General features: G+C 41.4%; 1 protein-coding gene across 3 annotated transcripts in view; it reads left to right on the plus strand.

Moving 5' to 3' along the window:
* Positions 1–1,232, plus strand: part of MOV10L1 (Mov10 like RNA helicase 1) — a 32,037-nt gene extending 30,805 nt beyond the window's left edge. For all 3 annotated transcript variants that reach the window (XM_023918592.2, XM_023918593.2, XM_086886899.1), the window contains exon 27: positions 426–1,232. In XM_023918592.2, the coding sequence (XP_023774360.2) occupies positions 426–435 (10 nt within the window). In that variant the 3' untranslated portion in view covers positions 436–1,232. The remainder of the gene's footprint in view (positions 1–425) is intronic.
* Positions 1,233–19,508: the final 18,276 nt, after the last annotated feature.

Raw genomic sequence — 19,508 nt, forward strand, 5'->3', positions numbered from 1 at the left:
AAAGATTGATCAGCACAACAACCCGTGTTATCATAGTGGGATTGGATTTCGCATTCCTAAGTAAACATAATGTAAACATAATGACCTGTAATGTAGCCCTGTTTTCTCCCACCCCGTAAGAGAGTCTGAGCATTAATTATTAAATAAGAGCTGTTGTTGACTTTGGTATCTTATGTAACCTCAAATGATAATGGCATATTTGATGATAATAAGGTCGAGGGTACAGCAGAAATACTTAAGGTGATTTCACTGTAATTAAAAAACAAAGTGCTTGAAACTGAATTTAAATATGTCCCTCCTGATAAGATGTAATAAATAACAGTGTTCAATGCATATTATATACTAGATTATACTAATTTTTTTTAATCAAAACTGTTGTTTATGGAAAGGTAAGCAAGATCTTTGTTACTCCCTTTTATTGACAGGTGTGACTAGTTTCCTTGGTATTCAAGATGCATTGAAGAGTTTGGTATTCGTCTGTTATGAAGCTAACACTTACTCAGTCCTGAGAAGATAAAGCACTTTCTGTCCTCAGGGACAGGCACATGTTCTGAAATGGATAGAAGTTTATGTAAACAAGATTTTTATTTTTTTTTTAAAGAAGTGAAAAAGCTGAAATTAATAGTATAAAATAGTAGTGGCACCTTACTAGATTTTCTGTTTAAAATGTGTATTACTGTGCCTCTGCGAAGAGCAGTATGCCTGAATCCTCCAGGCTTCGGGAGAAAAGTATTGAAAGACTCCTACATCAACTTTACCTTATTCTATAATTGTTTCAGTTTCTCAGTTTTCTCAGACTCATGTAGTACTGCCTAAAACTGGACTGTCCCAAGAACATAGATGTGTGTGTTATTGTTGTGGGGGCATTACAGTAATATATCTACCATGTGAACTGGAATGATACATTAAATATCTCCGTTCAACTGATATTCAGTACCTTAAGCCAAAACCCTAGTTCCAGTTTTTGAGGCCTTTGTATATACAGCTGAGATCACACAGCATGTTCTTGATTTCCAGTGTAGTTTAGCCATCTGCTGTGGTGTGTGTCAGAGCAATGCCTTAAGTGGCAGGTTAAAGAAAAAGAGGAAATGAAAACTGTGTTTTGCCTTTCTGTAAATGTGCTATGGAATAAAGTATTGTGTTTTATTTTGGCAAAATTATAGGTTAGCAGTATTTCTGCTCTTGGCTTAATTTGGCACTGTGCTTTCCCATTAAACAGGATTTTTCTCTTTTCCTTGTCCCCTCCTTGGTGATTAAGTCTTGCTACACAGCACTTCAGGAGTAGCTCGACAATTAGACATTGTGTTTAAAAATGGCCAGTACAACAAGATGGCTTTCTGTAACAAACAGAAGTGTGTTGGATAGGGGTATAGGCTACAGAGAAACAGATGAAGGAGGGGGGAAAGATAGGAAGCTTCTGTTTGCCTTGCTTATAGTCCTGTTGTATCATTTCCATTCCTGGTATGCACTGTGCTTCTCTCCCTTGCAGTGCACAATATGCAGATACTGCAATTTACATGCACTCTTCTTAAGGAAAAGTAGTAGTATTGAATCTGCACATGGGTGCCTAAAGGTGCTGTTTGGCTGGTGGCTGAAAGAGCTGGATGGTGCTTTGTGGCTTCCCAAATCTTTAATAAAACCACACAGGTGATAATGCAGCAGGGAGGTCCATGAAACATACCCTGTGTGTCAGGTCCTAACATGCTTGGGCATGTCTTTATTAGCACACAGTAAAGCTAGGGCCCCACAAATTATTTTGCTTCAATAAAAGCCTCTGGGGTATTTGGTGCTTTTTTTGTGAACCAAGAGAGCTCTCTGTTAAGGTGCCTTTTAGTACAATGATGCTTAGAAGAAGTGTTTTCATAAGAGATCCGTGTATTCCTAACAATATAGTACTTCCCCATCTCTGGAAGTGTTCAGGGTCAGGCTGAATGGAGCTCTGAGCAAGCTGCTCTAGTGAAAAGTGTTCCTGTTCACAGAAGAGGATGTAGAACCAGATGATCTTTAACACCTCTTCCAACCCTAGCTATTCAGTAATTCTGTGATGCTGTGTCAAACAACAGAACATGTCCCTGTATGAGTACCAGAGAGATGATCCCAGTCACAGACAACTTGGAAGGTGATGGCTATCACAATATTTGTGTCTTTAGAGGGCACATAGTATCCAAAAGAACAGTGAAGCTGCTGTAACAGGAAAGGGGACAGTGTTGTGCCTCATAGTGAGATTTTTTTAAGCAATAACATGTACCATGTTGACAGCGTCAAGACAAAATCATACGCCAAAGGACAAGTGTTAATGCTGCAAATTTGTTACTTCAATTGGTCCTTGACAGCAGAGTGGCCCTGGATCAAGGGAGGGTGGCAGGGCCTGCAGCATGACCTGACAGAGCAGCCCAGCCGGAGCAAGGTGCAGTTCCTGCTACACTGGAAGGCTTCCTCTTGGCACAAAGCAGGTGGCCAGGCCAGCTGGGACGGAGAGCTGAGCCAAGCCCATACACAGCCCTGGCAGCAGGGATCAGGGAGGGCAGAAGCATGAAAATATGCATATTGTCAGCTCTTGGCAATTTGCTGAAAACAGCTTTTGGGAAGTCAAGGGCCTTTGGTGGTTTCCATTCTGTTTCTAAGAGCTGTGCTCTGGGGCAATGAAGATGATGAGGTAGTGAGAGTAGAAGGGTGGTGAAAGTCTCCCTTTTGGCTTCCCTTAAATTAATGAGCAAACTGCCCAGATGGGATTAGTGAGGCAGGAGAGGAAATCCAACATAAACATTCCATTTAGACTGCCTAAAATGAAGACATCCTTTATGTGGAACAGAATAGTGACCAAAGGTATTTTCACCTTGTGTTATTTCTGGTTTGGGAAGAACTCTGCAGATTATTCAGGTCTTGCTGTGGAAAAGAACTGTGCCTGCAGCCCTCCAGATGTGTATTTCCATCCTTGAAATAGCATGCTGGTTTTCATAGGCTCCCTATGTCTGCCGCCAGTCCAACAGCTGGTGCAGAACGGGCTGGTGCTGGCTGGCATGGGCAGAGCCAGTCAAATTCAAGACCCAAGGACTTGCTGGTAACAGGTTATAAAGTAGCTGCAATTAACTTTCTCTGGCTGGTCATTACTTTGAAAACAACTTGTTTGCCAGTCTAATGTGAGATTTCTGAATAATACAATCAAGGGTTTTTCAAGTGTGTTATACTAGGCACTACTAGCCAGGCAGTAAGTCATCCCAGATATATTCTGTCCTGTTTGCACTGAAAATGGTAACAGTAATATTATCCCTTTTTACTTTATTATATCCAGAATTTAAGTCTTAAAAATGATTGTGTGCTGCAAGCATGTATGGCCTCTATGGTAGTACCCTGTACATGAACCTCATTTGTGTATGGAGTCATTGCTACCACCACAGGAAAAACTAGCAAGAGAAATCTTCAAAAACAAATTTTAAAAATAAAAATAAAAAAAAAAAAGATTACAGCAGATACTCATGGAAAGAAACATTTAGCAAAAAAAAAGTGCAGAATTAATTTTTACTGAATTTATTAATAGTAGAAATAAATTCATTACAAGCAGATTAATGCTATGCTTTATATTGCTGTGTAATCTTTGTCCAGATTAAACTTCATTTGAAGCTGACTTTTGAACTTGAAGTTGGGATTTAAGTTAATAAGATTTGGTCTGGACTTAAAAACCAATCTATATTGTCCTGCTGCCTGCTTGTAGAGATACCCTAAAATAAGTTACCGTTGTTTCCTCACCATGAGAAATGTGAACAGGTCAACATAGTTTTCCCTCTGTTTCTCATGTCCTCCTGTTTGTGTCACTCTTTGTACACCCAGGCAAGAGCTGAGTACTGCTTTTAGTCATAGCATGCTGAGGAGTAACACTTAGTAAGAATCACCCTTGCATGTACCGTACCTGAAGAAATGGTAGCACAAGTCTGGTGACAGTGGTTTGAGCTGCATCTTAATGTGGCCTCAAATATGTTCCTTCTATAAATGATGTTTCAGAGAGCTTTAGGAGTCAATTTTCCTGTGAACCATGTGAAAATCAACTCTTACCTCGCAACACTGTAGGTACATATTTTTTCCTTCAATACAGGGAAGTGCTTTAAAATTGCATTCTCTCTCTTTACTTCTGTTTGTCCCCAGCGCATCAAACTCCTCATTATTTCTACAAAATAAAATTACATTTGTGGTCCAGGAGCAATCTGTGTTCTAAAAAATGTCTATTTTAGTAATTCCTTGTGCTCTTACTGTAAAACAAATTTGCCATTTATATTTTTTTATGCTGGGAGTTTTTGCACTGCACTTGTGGCTGGAAACCCATAGCACATCAGACTGTGCGATTCACAAGCCTAAGGTTGCAGAAATTTGTATTGAAACAAAATTCCAGATAATATTTGTATCAGCAAGCCTTCTGCTGAATGATAAAACAACTCTTCAGGGACTTACCTCATGTAGTGTGAGGATAGAGCCTAGATGCAAAGAAGTAAATTCAGCAATGCCACTGAAATTCAGACATTTTCCTAGACAGGGCTGGGTACTCCATGCCCAAAGTGGAATGTAATTTAAATTTCTATCCATCTTGTGGACTTCACAGGGTTTTTGAAACTGTAGAGTTGTTTAAGAGTTTCAACTCTTTTATTCCCCCCACCTCCTTTTTGTGCAATAGGTACGTATGTATGCAGAAAGTCTCACAGTGTGTGAGGAGGAGGTTAATGCAGTACCCTGAGTGCCTGTATGTAAATGTAGACAACCACAATTTCCATGCAGCCAGGCCTGTGGAGCTGTGGATTTACTTATCTCATTTTAAAGACTGTGAAATACAGAAATGTTGAAGAACATGAGGAATGAAACCATCCCAATTTCTATTTAAAGGTTATCCCAAATATTAGCTTCTAAAAAATATCTGTGTACTGTTTGTATCTGGAAAATTAACTTCTTTCTTACTGAGTATTTCTGATACTTTGAAATGCACCTGCTTTATGCAGTACAGATACAGGCTCTGTGTAAGGACATTCTCCACTCTACACTGACTGCAAAGCTAAAAATCCCATTAAAAGCCCAGGAGGTAATATGATTTTCTTTTTTTTTTTTTTTTTTTTTCCATGTTCAGGAAATGCACTGTCTCTACATCAGTGTGTATTTGCATGCATGGGGCTGAAAACCTTTAAATTATGACTTTCAGTCAGGTACACATTGTGTCTCTTTCTCCCCCTTTACCACGATATTACAGTTTCAGTGTGAATTTTTGAGCAGCTGTTGCCTATTTTTTGGTACATGTATGCAGTGTCTTGATCCATTAACACCTGAGTGGTTCCATTAGCACAGATAGAATGAGACAGGTACCTCAGCAATTATTCCATCTCACTGACATCTTGTGCATCAGCAGTGCCTGGGGGAGGCACACACCTCCCTGTCCCTGGGAGAGCAAGGAACTACTGCACACCCTCTGCAGAGCCACAAAAGCATTGTGTTTAAAGAAACCGTGCAGCCTGATCCAGCTCCTGCTGCCAGCAGTTCCATGCTATGTATTTCAGATTTTGGTAGTCACTCCTGCTTTCCATTGTGTAATGCAGAGCATGGTTTATACAGCACCTTGTCTCTTTCTTCAGAAGACAGGTTTTTGCAGGTTTTACTAGCTGACATTCCTTTAATGCTATTTTTTAGTTCCATTTATTTTACTAATCAAAAATGTGTATTTGTCTTACATTCACATAAGAAAATACATTGATCTGATATCAGAAAGACTCATTTTCCTTTTGTGGCTTTAGAATCATGATGAGCAGCTACAGCCCACAAACAGCTGAATGCCCAGGGGCAGCATATTTTCTGCAGATATTACCTGTGTTGCTTGACTTGACTGTTATTTTTTTTACTTTACTTTTTCTTACTATGTGAAAATGTCATTATATCCTAATTTAATTCTTCTCCAGCAGAAGCTTTATATAATAGCATATGCCTCTAACCTTTCTCCATCAAATATCTTTGCTATTATTGTCATATATCTAGCAGCTTGCAAATAAGCATGTTGTAATTTTCTATATCAAAAAGCTAACAAATACATATTTCATATCTTAGAAAAGCCTTCAAAAGAATCTAGTACATCAAGTAATTATTTCTGAGTATGTCAACCAAATTTGTCATTTTGTCCAACTGTATTTGATACAGTTGCCTTCAAATATGGCTTTCTGTTCCTGGTGTAACTCCTGCTCTTCTCTCTGGTTTCTCAGTAAAATACATCAGTTACAAGAAGCTGTCGTGACATTAAAGCATGGTGAAGAGCTGGAAAGCTTTCAGTTCTTGCCAGCAGAAAACATGACATGCTCTGACACTATCAGGGTTAGGAAGTAGGCACATCCATTCCACAGCCTTCATCCCAGGAAGGGGTCTGCCCTTACCTTACTGGTTGGCAATAGTGGTGACACACAGTGTGATCTCTACAGTTTCTCTTCAGGGCAGACTGCATGGCCCATAGTTCCCCATGTAAAAGAGGGGCAGAGGGGTGTGCTCCATTTTTGATAGAACTTCAAGGTTCAAGCATTTAAGTTGAAAATTGTTCAGATTACCTTTTAATTAACTCCTTAATAAACAGTTTGCCGACCAGCTGTTCCCTTTATTTTGGTGGGGGTTTTCACATGATTATTTTTGAATAAGCTCCAGTAGATAATGATGGGATATAAAGCATCTCTCTTAATGCAATATATTGATTTGATCTTCTTGCTACTTTCCAAAGAAAATGCTAATTTAGTGTAATTTTATTTTCTGCATCATGATGGACAATTTTACCATCCCTCCTCACTGTCTGCTCTATTCACCTCTCAGGGTTTCATCTGTTCCAGGTTTGTATAAGGAACTTTGCCGCTTGTCTCTGTCTGGACAAACAAAATGGGTTTGATCCATTATTTCATAAGCTTATAGCCTTAGGCATGCTCTAGCAAGAGGGGCTTGTGTCAAAATTAGTATTTCATAATATAAATTCAGAATAATGAGAAATGATGCAACCACTGATATTTACTAGGTGAGTAGTTCAATGTAACCAGGATAATCCTGTAGACCTCCACATTCTTACACCTAGATTACAGAGCACCCAGTGAGCCCACTTGCTAAGCCATGCACAAATGTAGACCATTTACACACACATGTGCAGTGGTTTCACTTTACTAATGAGAGTATTTTCACTTTTTTAAGTGAGCTGGCTGTGTGGAGCAATAAAATTAAGGAAGTGTGTTGGGTTATAGGAGTGAGGAGATAACCACCAGAACCTGCAGGTTTGCCAAAACTAACAAAATAGCACATGAATTTAAAAAGTTTTGCCCAAGGCTTCATTCATAGGATTACGAGAAAAACCTGTTATGTTGATAGATGAAAATCCAGCTCTTGATTAGATGTGTTGCATGTAGTCTCACCCTAATAGGGATAACATAGGGGGAACATTGCTTACAAAGCTCAGTGTTTGCAGCCAGGAATGGAGGGATGTGATTTGCAGCTACTGTACAGCATTTAACCACACTGCATTCCCAAAGCATATTTTCTTTCTGGGTAGGCATCTTTCCAGATGTAGGACAGACATGAAATGCTACCTGTGTAACAGAAGTCCATAGAAGAGATTTAGTGTGGAAGAGACCTCTGGAAATCACCTAGTCCATCCCCCCTGTTCTGAGCCTGTCCAATGGGGTCTGGTTGCTCAGGGCCATGCACAGTTGGATTTTTAGTAGTTCCAAGGATCCGGAGTCCATAGTTTATCTGGGCAATCTCTTCCAGAGTTTGACCACAAATATATTATTTTTTTTTCTTATTCCTAATTTGAATTTCTACTGTACAAATGTGTCCTCAAAAGAAGGAGAAGAGAAAAATGTTTCTTAAATAAGCTGAAATAAGACAAAGTCAAAAGAAGTTAATCTTGTCTAAACAGCCTTAAGCAGGCAGAAATTCCTTGCAACAAATCTGAGAAAGTATGTTTTCAATTTTGGCATATAGAAAGGCTGATAATTACTATCTCTGGATCAGGATAGAAATCATATTATTTCAATGTTATTTTTAGTTTAGTTTGCCTTGTAATAACTTTAAGCATCAAATTTACTTACCATTTTAGCATAAAATCAGTAGACTATTCAAGAGGATGTAAATTACAAAAAATAAGTTTAGTATTCAGGTTTTGAGCTGTAATTTTACTTAGTTCAAAGTCACAGGAGGCTAGGATGCTCTGAGAGGTAGTCCTAAAATAATCCTAGATAATACAGATGCTGGCAGCAGAAGTGACAGTCATACTTAATGACCTTGTGTGACACTGCCCAGCACTCCGCCTTCCTGGGAACTGGTTCCTGTTCCTTCCTTCGCAGACCAGGCAGGTTTCTTGTCTTTGTCCCATATTACAGCTGAGCTGCTAAGCCTTATCAAGAGCTTAAGGCTACTGGATGGATGAGAAGGAATTCACAATTTGTCACTTACTTCTGAGCACTGGGGACTTTGGTTGCAGCAGTGGTTCAGACCCAGCTGCTGGACATGGAATCATGGAACCATTTACATTAGAAAGGCAAAGATCATTGCCATTAAATAAATAAATAAATAAATAAAAATATATAATAATATCTATATAAAATATATATATTAAATGTATAATAATAAATAACAAAATTAAATATCATTGCCATTAATTAATTAAAGAGCACAGCCATTAACTCAGCTCTGTTAAAGTCCACCACTAAAGCATGTCCCTAAGTGATACATCTTCAGCTTTTTTAAATACCTCCAGGGGTGGTGACTCAGCCACTTCCCTGGGAAGGCAGTTCCAATTCTTGACAACTCTTTCTGTGAAAAAACTTTTCCTGATGCCCAGTCTGAACCTCCTGTGACTCAGCATGAGGCCATTTCTTCTTCTTGTGTCATTTGTTACCTGAGAGAAGAAACTGACTCTCACCTGGCTACAGCTTCCTTTCAGGTACTTGTAGGGAGTGATAAGGTCTCCCCAAGACTCCTCCAGGCTAAACTCCAGCTTCCTCAGCTGCTCCTCTTCAGACTTATACTCCAGCCCCTTCCCCCCAGCTCTGTTTCCCTTCTCTGGACTTGCTCCAGCAGCTCAATGTCTTTCTTACAATGAGGGACCCAGAGCTGAACACAGGATTCGAGGTGCAACCTCACCAGTGCCAGATGCAGGGATCTGAAGAAAAAGGTGCAGCTCACCTGGGGAAAAAGACCTGGTGCTGGGGATGCTGAGTTTGCAGAGGCAAACACTGCTGTAGCAGAGAGCCTGCTAGTGCACAGCAAACCTGACTTGGTCAGGCCATACAGGGCTGGGCAGGTAACAGGTGCAGTATGCATGTAAAAGTTGTGAGGAGTCTCATCTGTGGCAGATTTTGTGCATTTCTGTCAGAAACAGCAGTCCTACCACAGAACACAGTGTAGATGCTGCCTGCTGCTGCTGCCAGTTCTAATGGGCAAAAACGTATTTCCACTGTGCTCCATCAGGGCATCCGTGGCTCTGATATTGCTCGTTGCTTTTAAGAATTTACTCTTTCTCACATATATTTGAGTTCTAATTTTTTTTGAGAAATGCTGCAAGAATTTTTCCTTTCTCAGTTCTTTACTTCAGTCACTTCTAAATCTAAGCTGAAAGTAAGCCAAAATATTCTTGTATAAGCTATAGTCAAAGGGGAAAGGATGATTATGAGTTCTTGAATAGTAAAACCAGATATTTTAACTCTTTCTCTTTGTTGCTATATTATTATTAAAAATGGCTGTATTATAAATTTGGCAAAACACTGGTTTTATTAGGAGTTTTTGTCCAATCTTGTTGGACATATGTATTTTGGCATCAATGAGAAAATAGGCCTACGTCTGGAAATTAATGCCAGGAAATCTCCATTGGTACATGTCCATTTGCAAACATTAGACAGCAGAAGCCACTGAAGATTGTATTTTAGTTCTGCATTACCTTTTCTGGGATATAAAATGAAGAATGTCACCAGCTGAAGTTCATGGACACTAAGTCCTTCCAATACCATGTTCAGTTTACACTGGAACATGTCCTTTGGGTAGGTCAATGCCTAAATCATATGCAGGCAGCATCTGCCAGAAGATGTGACAAAGGCTGCCTGACCCCCACAGTTCAATATACAAAAAATAATTGACCTTTCAAGGTAGGTAGATTTTAGCAAGTATCCACATATCTGCACATGTGAATGCCAAGTTTGAGACAAGTAAATTGCGTCAGCACCAAGAATGCTGTCATGCCTAACAGGCTCCAGGCAGCAGCTCTCAGTGGTCATGCTGTGCCTGACAGTGTTGTGGCTGCTGCTAGGAGCAAGTCCACCCTCCTCCATGGGAATGCAGAACTGCTCCCAGGAGGATATGTCCCTGTGGTGCATTGTGAGACTTGTTTTTAATAGCAGTCTCCAGGGCAGAAGTTTGCTGAGCTGCCAAGGCATATGGCTTTGCAGGGCCTGCACACTGGTTGTGTTTACTGGCAGCTGTGGTTTGGAACAGTGGATCAGAGGGACTGTTCATCATTATGTGAATTCATTGAGTATAGAGACAGAACACAGAGCATACGATAAATCTGGCAAACAAGGCAAATGCTGCATTCTCATCCATCAGCACTTCAGGAGCAGCAGAACAAGACACAGCATGGTAGGTGGGACAGTACTGCCTCGCTGACATGGGATGACCAGTAATGGCTCCACAGTGTCTGGAGGATGGTGTGGCTGAAGGGAGGTACTCCAGCCTTTCAGGGCCATGGAACATGACTGACAACATCCATTCGAGTATTGAAATGAGTTCTTGGCTATTTTACTTTGTAATCCGCTACATTTAGGAGATTCAGAGTAGGACTAGCCTCTGCATGTGGAACACAAAAGCAAAATGGCACTGACCTGAAAGTCACCTGGATGTCAAGACTGTACATACAGCCATGACTCGGTTTTTTCACAGTCTGTAACTGCGAAACTAGACTTCTTATACTGATAACTTAAGAGATTTTAACATTATGCCTTTTGGGGTTTTTTTGTTTGAGCACTCTTGGGATGAGGGCAGTGTTAATCTTTATGGAGTATTTTGTGCCTAATTAATTGTAAGGACTTAGGTAGCTGAAGGCTTTTATTTTTCTTTACAGAGTAAGGTATCAATTAAAATGTAAATCTTTACAATTGCTTTCCTTGGGACGTGGGGATCCCTATAATTGAACTGTGTAGATTACTCACTGTTTTCAAGTACAGTAATAATAATGTGTTGGCACAGCTGCTGCTTCTTCATTCTTTTCAATTAAATGGACAATACCAAGTGTTAAAAACATGTAATGACTTGTATGTATTTTGTCAGTGTATGCAAGGGGATTAAAATAGTTGTGTAGTTAGATCAGCTGATTGATAATAATATTCAGCAGTCCTACCAAAAAGACTGCAGCCTGCATGAAGAAAAAGTGATGAAAAATGCAGGAGTTTCACTTACTTTCTCATCCCTTCTCATTTCTGTTCCCTTTTACATCTTTACTTGAACTTGTGATGCAGGATGGCTAGAGGCTATCTGGATGAGACTTGCTTCTCCCCTTCATTTGCTTGAGCTGTCCTCCCTGGAATTGCCTTAATAGTGGGGTAGCAAAAATGTAAAGGCCAGATTAACTCTCTGTTAAGCATCTGCAAAGGAATGTTCGCAGTGAAAAGCATCTCCCTCTCTCCAGAATAAGACAGATGTCAGACCCCCACCGCAGGGTGAGGGGGGCTGTGTACTCATAATCTGGTACAGGATCACAGACATGCAAGAAAACTCCCCTTACTCCACAAACCTGTGTAAAGTTCTCTGCTCTGTTTGTCCTGCTTTTCTCTTCTTCCTGGAACACAGACTCTCTTTTACCTCTGTGGCAGAATGTTCCACAGCTCTCTTCCTAAACCTACACCCGGGTAGCAGCAGGATGCTCAGCCTTCTGGCAGCACAGCTTATCATGCAGATCTGAGAGCTCCTTCCAGAACCCACCACACTAGAATTCCTTAATATACATGCAAGAGAAGGAATCCTTCCAGTAATTCTTCTGTATGCCAAGATCCACAGTTAAAACCTTCCTTCCTGTTAATATACCATTTATTTGAATGTCAAATAACAGAAATAGCAGTAATTGAACATTGAATAACAGTTGCTCTGAGCAATTATAAAATTACATTAGCATTTTTCTTTATTTTTCATTGAAAATTCTGAAATCCAGTAGCAGGGGAGACAGTGTGATATCCTAGGGATTTTTCACTTATCCCTGGAAGTGAAAAATCTGAGCCCTCTTCAGCCTGAAGAATTTGAATATGTAGTTCTCAATAAAATGCCTAATCATGCTATGAAATAGGCTACAGCAGTGTTCTCCATCTGCCTTGTTGAAGCAGAGCCAGAGTGCAGCACAGTGCAAGATTAATGGGACCAGGGAGAGGGGACAAGTTACAGGGGACATGTGTAGTATAGCAAGATGAGGACTCCCAGCAGTTTATGAGTTCTGGAGAGTTTTGTTCCTTGGCTCCAAATTACATTTATGTGTTTTAGGTTGTGATGCTCAAACAAGCAGGACTTGAACAGATATCAGGGCTCTTATCCCTTCACTTAAGGCTTAACAAAAAGAACCATCAACATTTCATCTGTGCTTCCTTGTTCACTTGCATTATGAGTTTACTTCAACTTTAAATGTTCCTTGCTACAGTGAACTGGAATTATGACTGCCTTCCATGTGATACTTAATACCACCGCCTGGCAGAATGAAGCCTTTCCTTTGCAAGCTTCAGAGTGGAATTTGAAAGAATGTTGCTGATTGCAGTCTGTACTGAGAGCAAAGCATTCAGTGTGTGCTTTGCTTTCCTTTGTCAGAACTTAAAATTTTGAAGCAAGAGACTAAAACAAGAAACAAGCTGTCCTCGCTCAACAGAAAGATACAAGTATAAAGACACCCTTAAATCAATATTGCCATGTTTTAACCCCAGCTGGCAGCTAATACCCCCGCAGCCACTCACTCACTCCCCCAGTGGGATGAGGGAGACAGTTGGAGGAGTCACAGTGAGAAAACTCTCGGGTTGAGATAAAGACAGTTTAAAAGGTAAAGCAAAAGCTATGAACACAAGGAAAGCAAGGCAAGGAATTAATTCACCACTTCATGGGCAGGCAGGTGTTTGGGCATCCCCATGAGGGCAGGGCACCATCACGTATAACAGTGACTTGGGAAGACAAACACTATCATTTCAAATGACGTCCCCTTTTTTCTCCCCCCCAGCTCTATATACTGACCATGATGCCATATGGTCTGCTATATCCCTTGGGTCACTTAGGGTCAGCTGCCCCAGCCATGTCCTATCCCAATTCCTTGTGCACCCCCAGCCTCCTTGCTGGTGGGGCAGTGTGAGGAAGGGGGAAAGGCTTTAACTGTATAAGCTCTGCTCAGCAACAGCTAAAACGTCCCAGTGTTATCAACATTGTTTTCAGCACAGATCCAAACCAGAGCACCATACAAGCTACTGTGAAGATCACTCTATCCCAGCCCAAATTAGCACAAATACACAATATATTTATGTCTTTAGTCTACTATGAAGTAATACAAATTGCCAAAATTAAATTCAAATAAATTTTTAAGATGCTGTTTTCTTGGGTTTGTTTTTTTTTTCCCTTGGTATTATTTTCTGTACTTTCAATGGTCTTTGTCTGAATGTCTCTTCAGTGTCCCATTGGTGATTCCATCTCCAGGTCCCATGCCAACCTTTCTAACACTGTGCAGATTTCTGACCATGGGCAATCCGTTTGCAGCTGCAGTCTCTGCTACTGAAGTGTTTCAGCCCTTTGTCTGACTGTCTTCAGCCACAGTATCGAGCCCACTCAAAACTTTGGGCTTGCACCACTGCAGGCTGTCTTGGTTCCACAATGATCAATGTTATAATGACAGTAGGAAAAAAGCATTGAGCCAATGCTGAAAAAACCCCACATTGCAGGACAAAAAGTACTGCCCATTTAATTTTCTTTGTTGTTGTGGATAATCAGAAAGTCTTGGGAAAATGAAATTGTTTTAGGTTTTTGCATATAAAATAGCTTTTAAAATAATGATCATGGTATCTGTCTGACACATGGTATGTGTCTGACTCTGCTCCTTTAGACTGGAGACCCGATAACGTAACTAACACCTACAGTGTCTGTTGATTTATCTACATGCTGTAAGAGACTGATACCACCTTAACTAGCTAATGAACAAATGTCTGGTATGAGCAGGACTCTCTCACAACAAGCACAACAATTTTGAGTTACAATCATGTTGCCTGTTACTAGTACTACTGATGCACAATTGCTGTGAAGAAATAGTATCATTCCTATGCAAACTCCATCATGCCACAATTCCCTTCCCTTTTCCACTTACTATTAGGACAGAAGCCTATCCCTTCTCATCCCACCCTTGCATGCCAAGACTTTTGGACATAGACTTGATGAGAGTGCAGCAGGTTGCCTCAGGGGTACCGTCCACCATCCTGGGGGACCTGGGGTCACAGATTAGCTTTACCACTGGAGGTGTTCACACTTCTACAACCAGAATATCTCACCCCTCCTTTTTCTCCACAGGAATATACTTAATGTCTGTTTTTAAAATTATTTCCTGTGCATATTTTCCTATTTAATTCCTAGTGATTATTTTCCTGAACCTACATTTTCATCAACCTTGCACCTCTTTTTCTCTGCCTAGGGTCCTCCCAGACAAATGGGACCTGTTTAATGACATGCTTCTAATTATTTTTTCCTCACTGGTCCCAATTCTGCTATATCCACACCCAAATTTGGTATTTCTGTTATCCAGGCACTTTTGATACATTATGGTATTGCTCATACTGTTATCTAGATAGTCCCAAGACTCCCTTCAGACCCTTTCACTCAAGCTGGTTACATTTCCTCTATACCATATGCTTTTTGAACAGAAATATGTTATCTTACTTCAGCCTTGACTTCCCTACTAGCTATTTAAGCCAAGCAGTTTCTTGATTTATGCAGAGACAGCTTGCATACCAGAGCAGCAGAATAACCCATTTTGTGCTTATACAATCTCTTGTATCTCTTTGCCCTTGAACAACTTCAATTACCCAGGTTCCCATGGAGGCATTAGCTGGTTTTGAAGCCCAGTGTTTGAGTCTCTGGCTCACAGTAAGGGTGTAAGGAATGTCTTTTGAGGAGCAGCTGAGTACTTCAAGCCTATCAAGTTTGGGGAAAAGGCTGAAAGGTGACCTCATTGCTACTGAGGAGGGTAGGAAGAGTGGGAGACCCTTCTCCATGGTATCTAGTGATAAGGTCCCATGGGAATGGTTCAGAGCTGCACCCAGGGGAGGCTTTGACTTTGATTAGAAAGCATTTATTAGGAAGGGGTGGTAAAACACTGGCACAGGCTTCCCAGAGAGGTGGTGGATGCCCCCAGCCTGTCAGTGTTTTAGGAGTGTTTTGACAATGTGCTTTAACTTTTGGTCAGCCCTGAAGTGGTCAGGCAGTTGCAGTAGATATTCACTGAATCTGAAATGGTCTATTCTACTCTAAACAAGCTCAGAAGAGACCCACCAGCAAGGAGATGTGCATTGCAGCAAAAAATACTTCATCGATGTCAGCAACCATTTCACATCTTGCTGTTAAGAGTCACTTTTTCTTACCAGGGAGCACAGAGCCTCCTGTTACTGCCAAAACGCCTGGCTGTGTTGCCAGTTGCTCCTTTTCACTATCATCTGGCATCTCACTTCACTTTGCCACCAAAACCGTCACCTCTGAGCTAAGACCCACTGTCACAGCTCCCTGCCATCTGCCAGTTGCCATTTCCAACCCTACAGTCTTGTCTCACGGGGAGCATTCTGCAGAGACATGGCTGCAGTCACCAAAGGTGTGACTGCTGCTCACACAGACAGCACCTGCAGCAGCACCTGCATGGCCACGGCAGCACTGACTGCAAACCCACACTGGTGAGAGCATCCCTGCCACCACAGGAGTAGCTGGTCTGTGCAAGGCCATGCCATCCCCAGGCTGAGTGATGTGATTCCCAAGGTGGGCTGATGAGGTAAAGACCACCTGAATTTGAGTCACAGCCCTGGCTGAAGGTAAGAAATGCTCCACAAGTGCTTCCCAGTCCTGCTCCTTGACAATGGCAACAGGGAAACTGCATCCTTTCCATAAATTCAGCATGAGGAATTCAATTTTAAAACCTTCAGATTAAAAGGCAGCAACTTTCAAGTGACTGGGAACTGATAAGGACAAGGACAACATACAGTCACCCTTGGGGAAATGGCTAAGCTAAGACAAGCTGAAATATAAGAGACTGTGAGTGGGATTCATGTGTAAACTCTGGACACCTACAATGTGTAAATGATTCATCTCATTTGGGAGAGAACATCTACATTTGGTCACATGAACTGCACAGTTACATTTAGCTATTTCTCCTCCTACATGATTCAGGAATAGAGCTCTGCAATATCTCGCTCAGGCGCCTTCATGTTTGAATAGATAAATCCCACACCACATCTAGAGGCAATATACCTCTGCTTAGAAAGTAAATTCTAGGTGCTACAGGTGTCCCTGTCAGAACTTTAAATCAATCTCACTTTTTCTCATTTGCTTATGAATTTCTGAACCTTCAGAACTGGGGAAAACAAGACTTTTAAAAGGCCCACACTTGACCTTCAATAATCAGTATTTTCTATGTGAAAACAAGTGATTTATTCAAACTAAAAAATAATACTCCTTTTTTGATCTTTTGTTGGAATTAATTAGAATTCCATCACATGACTTTCCACTTTGATCTGTAAATCAATTTCTGACCCTACCAGCAATTAGTGAAATATTTATTAGCACAGGAATATTATCACAGCCTGATTATTGTCTAGATCACCCAGTGGCATACATGCCGGGATGTTACTGCTGAGAAACTTGGCTATCGTGTTTGTCTGTAAATTGTGACAGTAATTTTCCATGTCCCACTCGTTGCCTTACTACAGGTTTTCTGTTTACCCATATTCTGCTCTAACAGTATCATTCCATCTTGCCTTTCTCTTGGCTTGCTGTACAGACATAATCTTGCAAAGCAGGATTACAAAATCAATATGATTAAATCAAATAATGGTATTATAATGAAGCAAGCTTCAAAAGAGAAATTTTATAGATGTCATATTTATTTTAAAAGCAGAGTGTCTGATTTATGGTTATTCTTCTATGCCCTGGATATTAAATGTGGAATAATATATAATACGTATTACATGTAATACAATAGATGTCTACAGAAGTATATGCATCTTGGAAAAGATGGGTAGGGATTGATCCAGGTATGTTCCCATAAGGGCCTGTCTAATTTGATTATTTGATTACATTTGAAGCAAACAGAACAAGGTAGGTTTGATACAACAGCTTGGAGGCCTTTGGAATTCCTTAATAAAGAGGCTGCGGATGCCAGAAATTTACACAGCCACAATAGGAGACCAGAAAAAAATATCCTGAGATCTTTTGAGGATTATCAAACCACCACAAGCTCAGGAAATTCCCTCAACATTGTTGGAAGCTGGTTCAGTTAGGGAAAGGCATCATCATGGGCTACCTCATTTTAACACTTCCTTAACTGACCAGTTGCAGACACATTTGGAGATGTAAGGGACTAGATGGCTGCTTCTAAGTTCTTAAAATTTGTAGATGCTTACACCAAGGTCCCTCAAAAATGGTCACTAGAGCTGGCATTACTTCTTCATGGAAAAACATGAGGAAGCATCTAGAGTCAGCATCTAGATAGCAGACTAGTGCTAAGGGCTTAGGTAGGGAAGATAGAAGAAATACCACAGGCAGTTTCTGGAAACAAAAAGCAATCTGATTGTTTTGAATTAAGTAACTGGATGGGTGAAAGAGGACTCAGAAAGGAGATGACATAATGAGAAGAAAAGTGGTCTTTCCACTACAGTCTCATGGAGCAGGACAAGATTGTCGACGGCAGGCAAATCATGGTGCAACAATTACAATGTTGAAAGTCTGAGCAAAAGTTTTGCACATCAGCTGTAGTGATGCTCAGTATCATCCCTCTGACAGCAGCAGTAAGAAGTGCATAAGGTATTTTGTTCTTTGTTGTTGGAATAGAAAGCTTGTATATTAGGGGCTGATACGCATGTAGTCCAAATACAGCTAGGGCAAGAGAAATTGATGCATCTATCCCTCATCATAGATAGCTAGGATTATTGCGGCTTGAAGCCCAACCCAGAAACTGTCCCCTCAGCTATAGAAACAACACAGGCTGTACTCTCTTCCCAAGTTCACCATACCAGGATCCTCACTGCTCCTACCTTGCCCAGCCTGGGGTACAGCTGGTGACCAAGAACTCTGTGCTGCACTGCATCACAAATACCCACCGAACAAGGGGATAAGAAAAGGCTACCTCTCCTCCCTGCCTTCTGCCTATGAGGCAGTGTCAGTTCTTACAGAAAACCGTCAGAGGCAGAGCCCATGGAGGATTAGGAGCAGGGAAAATGAAAAAAGTGGTGGTGTTGGGGGTTGGACAGATGGTTAGGTTCAGGTTTAGGCTCTATTGCCTTCTGATCTTCACTACTCTTCAGGAGCATTTGGCACCAACAGCTTTGTGTCGGCTGCCTGGGATCCTTGCTCAGTCACCATCAGGACACCCCTCTTGCCTTGTTCATTATCTCCCTGCCTGGATGGAAGGACCCCTGCCAAGAAGTATTAATTAAAGTTTGCACCCAATATTTAAAATTGGATAATAAACACAACCATGATATTGTTCATAGTGACCAGGAAAACTAAAATTTCAAGGCAAAGATAAAAATCTCTGCCTTACTCATGTGAGTTGCAGATGATAACTGCAAATCTTTGAGAGAGATATCAGCAATATTTGTTTATCTCTGGTTTTTATCTAAGTACTGCTAAATATAAAATCCATAAAAAAGTTAAGAAGCAGGATCTGTGACCTGGAGCTTTTGTCTGAACACCATTGCTGCAGGCTATGATGCAGCACATACGGCCTCCTTTGATGCTGTGTGGTCCAGCTTTTTCCCAGAGTGTCAATGGGTGCTCCGTTCCCAGCCTGTTCCGGAGGGGGACAGCAAGGTCCGGCCATCTCTGTGAAGACACAGGTCTGGACAACATCAGAGGCTGCGGGTGAGAGCTGGACTCTGCATGTTTGGCAACCACTCTGCTCTTAGGCTGTTTTACCAGGTGTGGGCGACCCCACATGTGCTTTAAAAAGACAGCATCTGGAAGGGCTTTCTATTGCCAGCATTTAAATCCTACAGATCCAAGACCTTCACGGCCCGCTTGGGTGGGGGTTTCCCTTTCCCTCATCACTACCCTGGCTCTATCCCTGAGGCGCGGGAGCTCCCGCCTACCCCGGCCCGAGCTCCCCTGTGCGGACTGCGGGAAGGAGACAGGAGGGAGCCCCGATTCCGTCCTGCCTCCATGACCACCCGTCCCGGTGTCTCCAGGACCACCGGGCCCGGTGTCTCCAGGCTCCCTCCGGCCGCCCCCGACACCTCCTCAGGGCCGGCACGGCCGCCGCGCTCCCC

Source organism: Cyanistes caeruleus, chromosome 4 (genome assembly GCF_971803275.1).
Source record: "Cyanistes caeruleus chromosome 4, bCyaCae1.hap1.1, whole genome shotgun sequence".
Taxonomy (NCBI): Eukaryota; Metazoa; Chordata; class Aves; order Passeriformes; family Paridae; genus Cyanistes; species Cyanistes caeruleus.